This window comes from Oryza sativa, chromosome 3 (assembly GCF_034140825.1).
Source record: "Oryza sativa Japonica Group chromosome 3, ASM3414082v1".
NCBI classification, from domain to species: domain Eukaryota; kingdom Viridiplantae; phylum Streptophyta; class Magnoliopsida; order Poales; family Poaceae; genus Oryza; species Oryza sativa.
In genome coordinates, this window is record NC_089037.1 from 30,394,957 (window position 1) to 30,411,208 (window position 16,252).

At 47.9% G+C, this 16,252-nt stretch overlaps 2 protein-coding genes and 1 pseudogene across 2 annotated transcripts; 2 read left to right on the plus strand and 1 right to left on the minus strand.

Moving 5' to 3' along the window:
- Positions 1-2,766: 2,766 nt before the first annotated feature.
- LOC4333965 (transcription factor bHLH18) lies at positions 2,767-5,202 on the plus strand. Its single transcript, XM_015772363.3, has 5 exons — positions 2,767-2,804; positions 2,953-3,056; positions 3,147-3,746; positions 3,851-4,228; positions 4,326-5,202. The coding sequence occupies exons 2-5, from the start codon at positions 3,030-3,032 to the stop codon at positions 4,398-4,400; spliced, it is 1,080 nt and encodes a 359-aa protein (XP_015627849.1). The 5' UTR covers positions 2,767-2,804; positions 2,953-3,029; the 3' UTR covers positions 4,401-5,202.
- A 1,532-nt stretch (positions 5,203-6,734) lies between these two features.
- On the minus strand, positions 6,735-8,366 carry LOC107276301 (uncharacterized; annotated as a pseudogene).
- Positions 8,367-12,234: 3,868 nt separating this feature from the next.
- On the plus strand, positions 12,235-15,097 carry LOC4333966 (tubulin alpha-1 chain). Its single transcript, XM_015774849.3, has 4 exons — positions 12,235-12,452; positions 13,399-13,633; positions 13,720-14,090; positions 14,199-15,097. The coding sequence occupies exons 1-4, from the start codon at positions 12,360-12,362 to the stop codon at positions 14,853-14,855; spliced, it is 1,356 nt and encodes a 451-aa protein (XP_015630335.1). The 5' UTR covers positions 12,235-12,359; the 3' UTR covers positions 14,856-15,097.
- The last annotated feature ends 1,155 nt before the right edge of the window (positions 15,098-16,252 follow it).

Genomic DNA, 16,252 nt, shown 5'->3' on the forward strand with positions numbered 1-16,252 from the left:
GAAAAAAAATTATATGCCCCCTTGGCCATCAATTTTATCCTGAGGCAAATTTAAGACAAGTTGTTGGATCTGTAAATTATGCTCTTTTTTATCTATTGAAACCATAATTATTAATTTATGCTTGGATACAGGCAGGTATGGGGAAGCTTCTTTGGCAACTGAAGATAGATGGAGGTATGGGTATTTCGATCATTAATATGCACTGCTAGCTAGATGCAAATCTGGAGTGCTGTTGTATAACAGATAAAAAGCATCCATTTGACAAGTTGAGCTCATGTGTGTAGCTGTCAGATAGCAGTATGCATTTTTTTTCTTTTCTTTTCCTTTACAATGCTAATGAAAATGTAGATATGTGAATTAGCTAGATCTAGTGGTGTATTCATATTACAAACGGACAGAGGTGGCATGTGTAGAGCGGATTAAAATAAGTTGTCTGACCCCTTTGGGAAAAAAATAATCGGCAGAAATTCTCCATGTTCTTACACAAAACCCATGATTTTGAAGTCATAGGTTCCAACGCCAGATGAATACTTTGACATAATTAATATAAACGTACTTATTTAAGCTATAATATCGTGAAATTATATATTATCCATGTATCACAAAATTACATATATATAAGACTTATTATTGTAAAACTATATGTTAGCGTCAATTTATTGCAAAATTAAATTTCATCAAGACAACAATTCTATGATCCAACCTCTAAAAATTTAGGGTGTGATAATTCATTGTTAAATATGTAGTCTGATAATTTAACTTCAATATTGTGTTGCGAGATAAGTGCAATGCTTAAACATATGGTTTTGTGACATTGTGACTTAAATTTATAATTTTGTGATAGTTTTGTTTAGTGATTACATTTTGTGCACGTGGATGTGCATGCTTTGTGCACAAAATAAAGCTAAGCCTTCGCTTAACAGTTAACATGGCCAAGTGGCCAACGGTGCAAATTGCTCGTTTAATAATTTCCAACTTGACACAACTTGGTAGTACTAGCTAGTTATTCTCTTCTTCATGTAACTCTTACCCAAAAGTTCGGAGCCAGATCATACTTTATCGAATGGCTCTTTTTTTTAATCCAACTGGTGTCTCCTTCCCATGAAATGGCGCAACGCACCAATGGTTGCAAGGTCCACTTCTCTGAAAGGGCTTGAAATGTATAATTTTTTTTTGTAAGGGCCTGAAAAGAAATTATAATACAGATCAACAAATCCTGAAACGATATTTTCGAAGAAATCTCTTGATTAATCTATCGCTAGATCATTCATAAATACAGCTTGCTCGCCTAATGATAATGGTGTTAGGGTTTATTTAACTCGTATTTGACGTCCTTGACGCACTTGTCCCATGTGAGTTGGGCCCAGGTCATCATCATATAATCCACCAATAGGTACGTCTTTCTGGTGGAGAAAAGGTTGCACTTGCAGATAAAAATATAATAATAGACAGAGCATTAGTTTGCACAAATTATTTGCTGCACATTATATGATCTGTTAGTCACTTTATTTTTTTTGTGTGCAGCTCCACTTCTAATGGGTGCTTAATTAGTAAAGAAAAGAAAATGGTGCTGTCGTTTTAGAGGAATGCATAGATTATACCACATCAAAAACTATCAACAGTAAGGTTTTCTTGAAAACTCTGAATAATAATGCTCCAAGCTTAATTCATTTGATTTTGTTTGCCATAAATTTCTACGGCTTATTTGGGTGCATTGGTATTTTTTTTATTAATCACTTTGAATCCTCTGGAAAAATTGTAATAGAACATATGTTCTTACAAACAAACTAGAAGATTCATGAAAAATGAGGCATGCTGTTTTTAGGAGACAATTGTTTTCTGTAGTGTGGAAAATAAATGTAAGCGCACACTTTATCGATCAGAGGGTTATATATGCTTGAATTGGCTCATTTCTTCCCTTCCAATTCAGCAAAAGGTTTATATTATAGCACTTAAAGGGAACCTATTATTATTATGGCATTAATTGGTACATGTTCTAAACTCCAAATTGCAATAGCTATATATGTGGGTCTTCATATTACACTTCTTTCATGTAGAAGTTCATTTTTTGCTGGACTTAGTTACCGTCTACAAATTACTAAATTAACAAGTGTTTCCTTTAGACCATAGGAATTTTACGGGTTTTTCACACGAACCAGTTTCCGCCGAAATTCCTCTATTTCAAATTTCTTGTGCAGAAACAAGAGAAACAACAAACCAACCTAGGATACTACTGTCAATTTTCACAACCTCTAGAGGATCTCCATTGACATCATCATGAAGTAATACCAACAATTAAAAATATCGCCTACCAAGCCATTGCAATGCTTGAGAGAGAGACCACATAAATTATACTCTTTTTTTTTGCTGTGGCCCCCCTAACCTTAAATCAAAAGTGAACCAGGGAAGAGAAGACTTGAGCTTGAGCCACCATTTGCACAGTTTCTGCAGCAGCTCAAAGGAAGCAAGGCAAGAGAGAGAGAGAGAGAGATTAGCTCACATTCACACCCAACCAAGAGGCCTTAAAATAGTGGCATATTAGCTCAAGCCCCATGGTTATGGGGCTTTTAACTATTTGCCACTCTTACAGATGTTGCTTAACGATTTGCCACTAGGCCCACATGTCATAGACACATGAGGGCCCACATGTCATTGACAGGATGTGGCAAATCGTTAATTGCTATGTCACAAGAGTGGCAAATAGTTAAATTTCCCGGTTATATAAGGTGGTGCAGCTTGTCTAGTCTCCATTGGTGGAAACGAAAGAGACCTGACCCCCCCCCCCCCCCCCCCAATCTCCATAGGTTGGTCTCACACGCTCCTCATCCTCTCTCTCCTCTCCCACACATTCATCACAAGAACAACTCAATCTCACTCTCTTTTGAGCACAGAAACAAATGCAAATGCTGTTGGTTCTGACTGTTGTGTTGTGGGTGTTTGGTTTATGAGCAGGAGTGTGATTTGAGCTCTCAAGACCCCCCATCTTTGGTTTCGAGGAATTAATCGTCGAGGGAAGAAGGGAAGTAGAAATGGCGACGCAGTGGTTCTCCAATATGGTAAATTTTTTGGTCATCTCGATGTTAATTGTGGATTCGAGTATGGTTGTGTGCTGATGTTGGATCGATCCATGGTTTCTTTGGTGGCAGGTGATGGATGAGCCGAGCTTTTTTCACCAGTGGCAGTCGGATGGGCTGCTGGAGCAGTACACGGAGCAGCAGATCGCCGTCGCGTTCGGGCAGGCCGGCGAGGCGGACGCGGCGGCGGCGGCGGCGGCGATGATGGTGCAGCAGCAGCAGTACGCGGCGGCGGCGGCGGCGGAGCACCGGCCGCGGAAGGCGGCGAAGGTGAACACCAGCTGGGACTCGTGCATCACGGAGCAGGGCTCCCCGGCGGACTCCTCCTCGCCGACCATCCTCTCCTTCGGCGGCCACGCCGACGCCGCCGCCGCCGCGGCGTTCGCCAGCGCGGGGCAGGCGCAGAGCGCCCCGTACTACGGCGGCGCCTCCGCCGCGGCCTTGAAGCCCAAGCAGGAGCTGGACGCCGCCGCCGCGCCCTTCTCCCAGGCGCGCCCGGTCAAGCGGAGCTACGACGCCATGGTCGCCGCCGACGTCGCCAAGGCCCCCGCCGCCGCCGCCTCCCGGCCTGCCTCCCAGAACCAGGAACACATCCTCGCCGAGCGGAAGCGCCGCGAGAAGCTCAGCCAGCGCTTCATCGCCCTCTCCAAGATCGTCCCTGGCCTCAAGAAGGTAGGCAGGCACGCATCCAAACACCTTGCGTGCATGGCTTCCTCTTCCTATTTCCTGACCTAGCAAAGCTCCGATGATTGACGAACCTTGATTTGCCGATGCAGATGGACAAGGCGTCGGTGCTGGGCGACGCGATCAAGTACGTGAAGCAGCTGCAGGACCAGGTGAAGGGGCTGGAGGAGGAGGCGCGGCGGCGGCCGGTGGAGGCGGCGGTGCTGGTGAAGAAGTCCCAGCTGTCCGCCGACGACGACGACGGCTCGTCCTGCGACGAGAACTTCGACGGCGGCGAGGCCACCGCCGGGCTGCCGGAGATCGAGGCCCGCGTGTCGGAGCGCACCGTGCTGGTCAAGATCCACTGCGAGAACCGCAAGGGCGCCCTCATCACCGCCCTCTCCGAGGTCGAGACCATCGGCCTCACCATCATGAACACCAATGTGCTCCCCTTCACCTCCTCCTCCCTCGACATCACCATCATGGCCACCGTAAGCTCCCAATCTCCCTCGAATTTATTTTAACCCCCAAATTAATCACCTTTTACGCTACATGGATTAAAAAGGAATGGTGATGATGTTCTTGCAGGCTGGAGAGAACTTCTCATTATCAGTCAAAGATATCGTCAAGAAGCTAAATCAAGCATTCAAGTTATCCCTGTGAAGGACTTGCTTTCCTGATCAAGTCTAATCTAGATCAAATCTTTGGTTTTTAATCTTCCTACTACATTTTTATCATTAGCCTTGAGAGAAATCTGAGGCTGATGGTTCTAATTAGGTCCTTTCCCTGCTTCTGCTTCTGAAGAGAGTTTGCTTGCAATCCACCACAGAGCACACCCCCTCAAGGATTTAGCCATTAACCACCTGTTTTTGCTGCATGGGTGCAGAGAATTTGCAGATTACCTAAATATCCACCTACAAGTCTTCTATTTTCTCTCCCATCACATTTTTTTGCATGGATTGAGCTAGTCACTCCATGTTCTTGGGAGAGGGTAGAAACGTAAAAAAGAGACCTGTCTTTTTCTAGGGCCTGTTTATCAAGGGGAGTTTGACTTTATCAAAAAAACCTTATTTTCATTTCTCCCCTTCTGCAATGTTGCCCTTTGATTTCACCCTGTTTTTCTATGAGAGGATTGAGGTTTTTCAAACCCAAATACCAACCTTTGCTGGCATCTCATACACTATCCTATCACACACTGTTCCCAAACCCAAAAGGCTTCAAATTGTGGAGAAAATGGTGCCTTCCTTTTTTCAGCTCTGAGGTGGACTTTTGCAAGCTCTTGATTCAGAAGTAGTGTAGGGTGTGTGTCTCTCTTCTCTTTTTTAGGGTCATACAAGCTGGCCCCAGCTTGATTGCACCCTTTGCTTGTAGTCTCCTTTGTGGGTTTTGTTGTAACAGGATCAAGATGTAGCTGTTCCCTCTTGTTTACACAAGTATAAAAATAAATAAATGTGCTTGTTGTTAACTTTATGGCTCCCTATGGTTGCATTTATCTCTTTCAGCTAACACAAGATAAGTCCTTTATTGGTACTGAAAAATATGTGCCCGGAAGAAATCAGAGGACGGAGATGTAACCCGTTTCCATTACCTAAAATATGCACGGAAATAATTATTGGTGAACTGGAATCACAAACAAATCATACGAAGTATTAGAATGAATATAAACAAATCAGACATATCTGGATTAGAATAATATATAGTTTATGCCTTGTCCGTCCAAAAAATTCATAAGATTACGGAGGGCGGCGCGGCGATTCTATGTTCACTTCTGAAGAAACTCGTATATTATTATTGTTCTAGTTTTGCTCTTCCCACCTATAATAGATATTCTTGTTCTCCCAACTATTTTGTTGGGAACTTAAGAATTCAACCTTGAGCATGACAATATGATGCCATTCCCATGTGAACTCCTTCACAATTCCCAGCTAACTGGGAAGGATACTTCTACTATACAATCTTTTTTATTATTGCTGTGTCACAGCACAACTAAGTGGCTTGACAACTAAGGAGGTCTCTCTCTCCTCATCTGGTCATTAGTCAACTAATGCCTACCTTGCTCTGGTGGTAACAAAGACTTCGATTTTGTTAACCAAAGCATCTAATCTCCTACTATTTGTTTAAACCCTCCAACACAACCACTGATGGAAGCAAGTGGGGGGGCTCTGGCTCTGCAGAGAAAATTTGTCTGTTGTGTGAATTTTTCATATGCATTATTGGAGTGGCAAGATCCAAATTCTTTTTTTGGACAATGTCCAAGGAAAAGATCTGACTGAAAGCTTGCCCAGCGATTTGTTGCATTAGATTATAGCAAACAGTCGCTCTCAAAACCCCATCATAGATAGTGATGTTTGTCCCCTAGAAATTAGCTGCTCAACCAATGGCAACCCCCCCAAATTATATGGCCGGTTAGCAACATAAATTTCCTTGCTGACAATCATAGTAGGGAAAATGGAATTCTCTGCAAGAAATTCTAGACGGTTTATCGACTTGTAAGTGTCATCCTTCGGGAAACTCTGCAACAAAAGACAATGAGAACGCCCAGAAGATAAATGAAAAGAAATGGCAAAGGTGCTTCATATTGCTGGTAATTGTTACTCCAATTGTACTAGTATTTAGCTATCAATCGATTGATGAAAGAATTGTACAGGGGTAGGCAATTAAGCTGTTGAAATTTTTCTCTCCTCTTCTGTCAAGAACACTGGTGCTGCAGCCTGCAAAACAGGTAGTAAGAAGAAGAAAATGGCAGGGCTCGCAATCACGCGCACCATCAGATGGGCCCTTGCACTACTATCTGTCCTTCTGGCCATGGCCCATGGGGATCGCAGCCTCACATGGGTCCATGCTCGTTCGGACCGACATGGGCCCATCTACATGTATAGTATATAGTAATGGAAAAAGTTCAGTTGTGGTCCCTCCACGAGTCCAACGCAACAGAGAAGGAATAAGTTCACCAGCCGTCCCTCATCTTTACGTCGTTTGATTGACATCCCTAATCCCCAATACCAGAAATCATTGCCCCTCTATTATTCAAAACTGTGCAAACTTGGTCCCATAGCATTATAGACCCTATTTTTCCTTAATTATTGGCCTCATAGAAATCTTTACCAAACGCTTGGCTACAACATTTTCAGGTCATCAAGGAGGGCTTGGACTGCTTGGCAACTTCCTCTTGCGTGTAGCTGGAATTGGACGCGCCCCATTCTCATCAGTGCTCGGAGCGGCATGAGGACAGAGGCAACGCTCGTCGAGGCACCTGAACATGTCGAAACCCAAGAGATAGCCACTGTCCGGGAGATGTCTCGATGACAGGGTCCTCTTGTTGCACACGTCGAGGCCGAACAAGTACCGTTGTTCAGTTACCGCCACATCCTCCTCCTCGACGGCGACAACGATGTCTTCCTCCACCTTCTCCTCAGCCGGCAAGACCAGGTACAGGACACCATCTTGCTGCGTGCTCAGGATGGGATGAATCGGTAGGTTCTCTGGCAACCCAGCGTTCTTGAAGCCCTCCAACCCCCACAACGTCGCCATGCTCAGCTCGTGGAGTTTCTTCCACTCCATAGTGGCTGGCAACAGAGCCCACACCTTCAACTCCGGGTGGAGACCGTCGCCGATGGACACGAACTTGATGGAGTCCCCGACATAGCTCATGGTCCGGTGCTCCGCCGGGTTCCCCCTCCCCGTGCAGCTGTCAACGTCGTCGAGCCGGCACTCCATGGGCAGCCCGAGGTAGTGGAACTGGAAGTCGTACCCGCCGGCAAGCACGTCGTCGCAGTTGCAGTAGAGGACACCATGCGCGAGGTCAGCCCAGAAAGCCTAGCCGTTGAATGAGAACACCGTGTCGGCGACGAAGCTGCCTGGCGTCTGGGAGGGGAAGTGCGGCTGCTTGACCCGCCATGGCTCGATGCCTCGCCGTCCCGACAGCGGCAGCGGCTTGGCGGAGGCTGGAGGTGGCCACAGGCAGAGGACATCTCGGTCGATGGGGTCTCGTGTCTGTTCATCGAGCACCGAGGTCCTCGCCATGATAGCCAAGGAGTAGTCCCCATCACCGCCATCTCCACCGCTGCGGCGACGCATGGGGAGAGGTCGCATCGTGAAGGAGGGTGAGCAGTAGGAGGGAAGGAGGGGGATCATGGAGAGAGACGTCTTGGTGGCGTTGTAGATGAGGTAGAAGCTAGCACGGTCACAATCTGGTAGCGTCGAGGTGAGGATGACGAGCTTCTCGTCGGCGGCCCTGACGGAAGCCCTCAGAAGAGGTCCTTCCGACAACGACACGTCGCCGTCGCGGATCTCGTCGTCATCGCCATTGCCGCTGTCGGGCATGGGGAAGCGCGGCCTGCGAAGCTCATCGGCGGGTAGGCGTATGTACAGGGAGGACAGATCCGGAGGCTCCACGAGGCGCGCGAGGAGCGTGACGTCCCTCGCCATCGAGGCGCTGGCTTCCTTCACGCCCCGCCATGCGTAGGGGTAGGCCTGCCTGTGCGAGCATTTGATTGCCCACTCTGGCTCGTTCTCGACAGCACCTGGGGCAATGCTCACGGCACTGTTGAGCACGACCCATGAAGGTAAAGGCGCGTCCGTCGCCATGGCCGTCGTGCCCTTGTTGCTGAGATTTAAGTGTGGCGGATGTTTGAGGTACCCTTTAAACCACTACTCCCATCTCTATTAAACTTAAGTCAGAACCCTAAATAAAACGGCGAATATTAGGGAATGACCTAATATCAAATAATTAGAAGAAGCGAGGCTTCGAATCTAGGTCGTCTAGCCCACCACTTTGTGGAGCTAGCCGGAAAACCCCTCGACGTTTCTCAAATCAGAACCCTAAATAAGCCCCAACTTTTCTCTTTCCTTAGGCTTAGAACTCCCTATCTATTCATACATAAAACCTTCAACTAGAACTCCTAATACTCCTAATATCAGTAGGACTCTATTCCTAATCCGACGTCGAAGTGGCGCCCGATCGGTCTCGGTCTCCTCACGCGCTCCTGCTGAAGTGCCGATCTCCTTCCTCGCATGGGTCGCCAGCTAGCACTAGCAGTAGCAGGCTGTCCGGTCCAACTGCGCTTGCTCGTTGGGCCACTGCTGCCTCGTTCCTCCTCGCCACTCCCTCGGTCCCACCTGTCTCCTCGGGAAAAAGTACACCGAAGGCTCCTCAACTTGTCATCAAGTTACAAAATCGTCCCCCAACCGCAAAACCAGATACCCAACGTCCCTCAAATAATAAAACAGTTCGTTTTAGGTCCTTAGGTGGTTTTGACCCCGGTTTTATCTGACATGGCGACTGAGTCAGCGTGGGACCCACGTAGGCCCCACATGTCAGGTGCCACTTGGTCCTCACATCTCTCTTCCCCCTCCTCTCCCTTCCTCCTCCTCTCTCTCTCCTCTCCGGGCAGGCCGGCCGGCGATAGGAAGGAGGTCGCCAAGGCGAGGAGGCGGCGGCGGAGGCATCTGAGCCCCAGTGCAAGCGCGTCCGCGTCGACGGCGGCGGTGGCGGAACCTCTGGCACGGCGTGCAGGTCATCGACATCGACGTGGGGTGGTTCTGTCTCCCGAGCGCCGACGGCGACCCGCCGCGGTTCCGCCGGAACGCATCGAGGACTTCACGGACGGAACGCATCGAGATCCTATTGTCGTCGCTCCACCTCCGAGGCCCTCGACGGCCCAATCCCCGTCCCCGCCGCTGTCACCCCCAACACCACCTGCGACGCCCTCTGCCTCCTCGACCTCTCCGCCAATCGCTTCTCCGGCCCCTTCCCTTCCTCCCTCACCGTCTTCCGCGCCCTCCGCTCCCTCGACCTCTCCACCAACCACCTCCAGGGTCCTATCCCGCACGGCCTCGCCCCCATCCACTCCCTCAACTTCTCCGGTGAACTTCCCCCCGACCTCGCCTCTCTGCCGCCGGACGCCTTCCTCGCCAACAGCCCGGCGCTCTGCGGCCCGCCGCTACCCCACTAGTGCCTCACCAACCCCCCAACCCCCTTGCCCCTCACCTCCTCCACCGTCGCCGCCATCGTCATTGTCCTAATGGCCGCCGCCGTCGTCATTTTCATCGGCCATAGGGGTGAAAACGGAGCGGATATTATCCGATCCGATCCGCTCCGAATCCGTCCGAAGTGAGGATATGGTAAGGGTTTTTAGATATGGTATCGGTAATATCCGGCGGATACGGATTATCCGCTATTTTAAGCGGATTATCCGATAAATGTTTTGCCGGATAATCCGAATTACACAGCCCATATAACCACTCAATTTGGCCCATTTGACATGAGCATTTCATCGTGTAAAGATTCAGCCCATCCAGGTCCACCTTATCCATCAATCTATACAGGAGTTCAGTCCGTGACTCCACCAGCGTCACGTCAACCAATTTTTTCATCGAGACTTCTCTTCTTCTAGTCCTCCCACGCCGCCGCTTGACTTCTCCACCCAGCGACGCGCCCTACCGTCTCCAACCCGGGCATCATTTATATGAGAATTGGACATCATTTGTGGACCTCCAATACTCTATCACCTATGTTACGCAATACTGTTTTTTCTAACATCTGTGGAACTTCTATGTCTTATGTGTTATGTGAATGCGATATATCGTGATGTCAATACTATATGTGTCGATTACATGCTTTTGGACAGAAGACAAGTTAATCGTTAACATCTTGACATAATATTATGATGTGATCGGTGCTTTCATGAGTCATGTGAATTGTGATATTGGTATCTCATTGTTGCTCATTGTACAGATGATCAGATATTGTATCGATTGTATATACATGTCATATCCGATTATTTTCATCCGTTTCCGAGCCGAGTCCGCACCGACTCTGCACCATTTCCGACATCCGAAATAATCCGCTCTGCATCCGCATCCGCACATTATCCGCACCGCCTCCAAATCCGATTAAAAAATATGGTATAGGATATGGTATGACTACTATCTGTCCGAATCCGATCCGTTTTCACCCCTAATCGGCCAGATACTGCACCGTCTACAAGGCCAAGCTGGCGGAGGGCGGCGCCGCCACATCGCCGGCCGCCCGTCGGACCTCCTCGTCCCGGCGAACTCCTCCCCACTGCCGGCCGGTCTGCTGACGTGGCACCTGACATGTGGGGCCCACGTGGGTCTCACGCTGACTCAGCTGCCACGTCGGACAAAACCAAGCTTAAAACCGCCGAGGGACCTAGTTTGCACTGGTTTTATAAGTTAGGGGATGCATTGTATCCGGTTTTACGGTTGGGGGACGATTTCATAACTCGATGACAAGTTGAGGTACCTTTGGTGTACTTTTTCCGTCTCCTCGCTGTTGCTGCATCACCGAGCCCACACAAACCAGCCAAGCCCAGCCCAGCCCATGTTGACCGTGTCAACCAGCCAACCAAGCACACATATAAGCATGCGTACGTACCTCGTGTACACTATAAGTACTGTTTCCTACTCCCTCCATTTCACAATGTAAGTCATTCTAACATTTTTCACATTCATATTGATACTAATGAATCTAGACATATATATCTATCTAAATTTATTGATATCAATATGAATGTGGAAAATGCTAAAATAACTTACATTGTGAAATGAAGGAAGTAATTTTCTTCACAAATTTTGGCACTTGCACTTACGGCTTGTGAAGCCCGCTCGATCTGAAGATTTTTCAAACGATGCCATTCACCACGTGCCACTTTATATCAAACCTTATTTGTATCAAAAGATTTCTGGTACTGGGCATTAGGGATGTCAAACAAACTCGACGTAAAGTTGAGGGACAGAGTGTGAACTTATTTTATTCCCAGCAGAGAACGCCTCCAAGGCCCATGGGCTTTCTGGTCCATCGCAACGACACGGACTTTCTACAGGGCTGAGATTACGGGCCTAAATGGGCTCCCCCGTCTTGTGCTCCGCGCTGTTTCAAGTTGGGCCAAAATGGAACTGGGCCGAATAGTCCGGTGCGGCTAACGGCATCCACAGCCAAGCCAACGGTGCCGTTCTCCCGCTCTCGCATTTCAAAAATCGAAAATAAAATCGGCAGGGCCGCCGACGACGCAACCACCCGTTGGGATCCAATCTACTCCTACGCACCGAACAACTCATCGCACCCACCGATATGTGGGACCCAGCTGTAACGTGGGCCCACCGGCAAGCGGGACGTCTGCATCGGTCGCACCTACAACGAGGTGGCCAGGTCACCTACTGCTTTTTCTTGGAGCGACGCGTGCACTCGCTAACCGCACACGAAGGAAGCCTCTGGACCCACCTGTCAGTGAAACTAACGAGAGGCGGGTGGCCTCCTTGCGGTGGATATTATCATAAAGCTCCCTAACTTATTAAATATTCTCTATATGATCCAACCACCCGACCGTTGCAGGCACGATGTGAGATGCGAGTGAATTTTGGAGACGTCAAAGGGGGTAAAACGAAAAACTCCCCCATCCCTTCGCTTCCACTCCTGAGAGGTCCAGGCTGTCTGGCCCTATAAAACGGGCGGAGTGCGGGGATCGCAAACCCTAAGCCGAGACAACGCAGAGAAAGGCGTCTTCGTACTCGCCTCTCTCCGCGCCTCCGCGCTTTTCCTCCTCCTCTCCCCTCTCTCCCTTCTCCGCCGCCGTCGCAGCATCAACCCAATCCGCCGCCATGAGGGAGTGCATCTCGATCCACATCGGCCAGGCCGGTATCCAGGTCGGGAACGCGTGCTGGGAGCTCTACTGCCTCGAGCATGGCATCCAGGTACGGATCCGCGTCCCATCTCCCTCACCCCCCGTGTTCTTCGTGCCTGCTTCTGGGTCAGATCTGGGTGGATTCGCGGTTGTTGGATGTGGGGGGCTGTGTTTATTTGTCGGTGGATCTGGTTGTCTGGATCTGCGTTTTCTCTGTCGTAGTTAGCGGATCTGATGAAATGTTTAGTGTTCGTGTATACTGGTATGGTGGATCTGGTCCTAGGATGCGTGGAATGGATATATGTAGGCGAATTGGAGGATTTATTTTGTGAATTTTGCTGAAATGATAGTTCTAAACACTGGATCTGACCTCGGGATGCTGTTAAATGTGGAAATCATGGTCGATGCTGTCATGAACATGGTGTTCTTATGGTAGATCTGAGCAATGTATGTTTCAAAATTGTTTGTCACATGGAAATGCTATGGTTCTAGATGCAATAGAATGATACATGCCGAGATCCCCTCTAGTTGATATGATAGATCATGATGTTTTACAGCTATGTCATATGAATATGTTCATTTGTTACCGATGTATTTGGATCTACTTAACATTTCCAAAGCACGCCGCGTTCTAATTCTAGATCTGGTAGTCATGTTTGTACACGTCACCCACCTAATACAAATACATATGTCTAGTGTTTGGTGACACTGCCCGTCAGATCTGTTTTTTCCAGATCTGTGGAACAAATACTCCACGCATGTATGGTAGTTTTGAAACGATCTTGTATCTTCCATTGTTGTAGTAACAACTAAATAAAGTACAATTGTTCAATTATTGGGAATCGTATTTTCTGTAGTGCCGATGTACAGCATATTCATAGATGTCTATTTAGGAACTCAAATTTTAAATTGAGGACTAGTTATTTATTGTGGGTCAGTCTTTTGAATTGTGTTATCTTGCTGTACTGAAATAATAATGTACCACTAAGGCGCTAACATGTATTTTGTCCTTTCAGGCTGATGGTCAGATGCCCAGTGACAGGACTGTTGGTGGAGGTGATGATGCTTTCAACACCTTCTTCAGTGAGACTGGTGCTGGGAAGCATGTTCCCCGTGCTGTATTTGTTGATCTTGAGCCTACTGTGATTGATGAGGTGAGGACTGGTTGCTACCGCCAGCTCTTCCACCCTGAGCAGCTCATCAATGGCAAGGAGGATGCAGCTAACAACTTTGCCCGTGGTCACTACACCAGTGAGTTCCATTCTTACTACCACGGTGCTATTTTTTTTGTTATGTGGCTAATTACATGACTAACTTGGGGTGCTAAATCTTTACAGTTGGCAAGGAGATTGTTGATCTGTGCCTTGACCGCATCAGGAAGCTTGCTGACAACTGCACTGGTCTCCAAGGTTTCCTTGTGTTCAACGCTGTTGGAGGTGGAACGGGCTCTGGTCTTGGTTCCCTTCTCCTGGAGCGCCTTTCTGTGGACTATGGCAAGAAGTCCAAGCTTGGGTTCACTGTGTACCCATCCCCTCAGGTCTCCACCTCTGTGGTTGAGCCATACAACAGTGTCCTCTCTACCCACTCCCTCCTTGAGCACACTGATGTTGCTGTTCTGCTTGATAATGAGGCCATCTATGACATCTGCCGCCGCTCCCTTGACATTGAGCGCCCAACCTACACCAACCTCAACAGGCTTGTGTCTCAGGTACAGTCTTGTATCCTTGCAATGATCTCAAATTCTCTGCTATGTTAATTCACTGCCATTTCTTGTTTGTGCTGTTCTCTAACCAACTTGTTTATTGCTAATGTGCAGGTTATCTCATCCCTGACCGCCTCCCTGAGGTTTGATGGTGCTCTGAACGTGGATGTCAATGAGTTCCAGACCAACCTTGTGCCCTACCCAAGGATCCACTTCATGCTTTCGTCCTACGCTCCAGTGATCTCTGCGGAGAAGGCCTACCATGAGCAACTCTCTGTTGCCGAGATCACCAACAGTGCCTTCGAGCCATCCTCCATGATGGCCAAGTGCGACCCTCGCCACGGCAAGTACATGGCCTGCTGCCTCATGTACCGCGGCGATGTCGTGCCCAAGGACGTGAACGCCGCCGTCGCCACCATCAAGACCAAGCGCACCATCCAGTTCGTGGACTGGTGCCCGACGGGGTTCAAGTGCGGCATCAACTACCAGCCGCCCAGCGTCGTCCCCAGCGGCGACCTCGCCAAGGTGCAGAGGGCCGTGTGCATGATCTCCAACTCCACCAGCGTCGTGGAGGTGTTCTCCCGCATCGACCACAAGTTCGACCTCATGTACTCCAAGCGCGCCTTCGTCCACTGGTACGTGGGTGAGGGCATGGAGGAGGGTGAGTTCTCTGAGGCCCGTGAGGATCTCGCCGCGTTGGAGAAGGACTACGAGGAGGTTGGCGCTGAGTCCGACGAGAATGAGGATGGCGATGATGGTGACGAGTACTAGAGGAGTCGTCGTCGTCTGGGGGCTTGATGTTCTGTGTGTCAAGGCCTGATTGATAACTGCTGCTATCCCATGATCTGCCAGTGTGGAGTTATCCTGTTGCCGTGTGCGTGTGTCTTCGAGACATTTGCTTGTGGTGATCTGATGTTTGGGGCTTAATGGGCTTACAACCCTCGTTGTTGTAACCTGTGTGCCCTGTTTTATGTGAGACCGCTTCGTCACTTATAATATGCGCGTTTGTTCAATTTTATGTTTGTTTCTTGTGTTGATTACGGTTTACTCTCGACTGTGGAACTTGGTATGTTTCAAGGTTTACGTGCTTCTCCTGCTGACAACCCATTACTGGCTCCGATCTTAAGAAAAGAACAGTTCGTTATTAGTGCATTAGTATAGCACTTCGCTAAATGTAGTTTATTGGATTGGCTTTTATACTGTTTTGCCTAATCAACATCTCTGCTAGGTGCAGCTCCTGCCTAATCAACATCTCTGCTATCTGCTGTGTTTACGTTTACGTGATTAGCTCTCTCTCTCTCTCTCTCTCTTTGCAATCCACACTACGGCCGCACCTAGTGGCCATTGTGCGTTCCAGGTGAGTGGCATGTTAACGTGTACAGTTTGCATCGCGTCGGCAGTTTGCTGCACTTACAACGTACAGTCACCATGACTAGCCTATTCATCAGATTTCTGCAGCAGGCAATATTGTAGTTTGATGTCTTGTAAACCCGAGTGAACTCGTTTTTTTTAAAAAAAAAATCCGAGTGAACTTCATTTGGAATCGAAGTGCAGTACGCAAAGGCTTCTTTTGCCTTCGCCTGGACTGATCGGCAGTTTGCCACGCCAACGAACGAAGTGTTTGGTTCATTTACCATTCTCTTGTCAATTTTTTGGCATGGCAAAGAATTGGTCATTGTCAAAAAATTTTGACAAGAATTGGCGACGATGTCAAGGTCGCATTCCGACATTCAACTGAGGGTCCAGATTGGTGCCATTTTAAATCCATTAATTGTATTCTCTCTCCTATATGCAAGTATGATTTTCTCTCCTATATCCTCTTTTAAGTAGGTGATTAATTACTTTTAATCCTAATTATTTTATACATTGTATATTAAAAAAACACAATGTATTATAACTTACAATATAATTACAGTTTAAGATTTAAAATTTTCAGCGTAATTACCATGTAAATTCTACCAAAATTTTATAACACTATAACTTGTCAAAATTTGACATTCACAAATTATGGAAAGTTTGATTTTGACAGTAATCTAAGCCAAACAATTTGGCATGCCAAACTTTTGGTTACAACCCAAACAAACGAGTAGCGATATTTTGGCGGTGCCAATCTTCTTGGCTGGGTTGAGTTTGGCTGAAATCCAAACACAGCCGCAGTTACTCATCTT

Coding starts and splice junctions, on each gene's coding strand:
- LOC4333965 (XM_015772363.3), top strand. CDS start 3,030: ATGGCGACGCAGTGGTTCTCCAATATG. Junction 3,057..3,146: donor CGCAGTGGTTCTCCAATATG/GTAAATTTTTTG, acceptor CTTTGGTGGCAG/GTGATGGATGAGCCGAGCTT. Junction 4,229..4,325: donor ACATCACCATCATGGCCACC/GTAAGCTCCCAA, acceptor ATGTTCTTGCAG/GCTGGAGAGAACTTCTCATT.
- LOC4333966 (XM_015774849.3), top strand. CDS start 12,360: ATGAGGGAGTGCATCTCGATCCACATCGGCCAGGCCGGTATCCAGGTC. Junction 13,634..13,719: donor TGCCCGTGGTCACTACACCA/GTGAGTTCCATT, acceptor AAATCTTTACAG/TTGGCAAGGAGATTGTTGAT. Junction 14,091..14,198: donor TCAACAGGCTTGTGTCTCAG/GTACAGTCTTGT, acceptor GCTAATGTGCAG/GTTATCTCATCCCTGACCGC.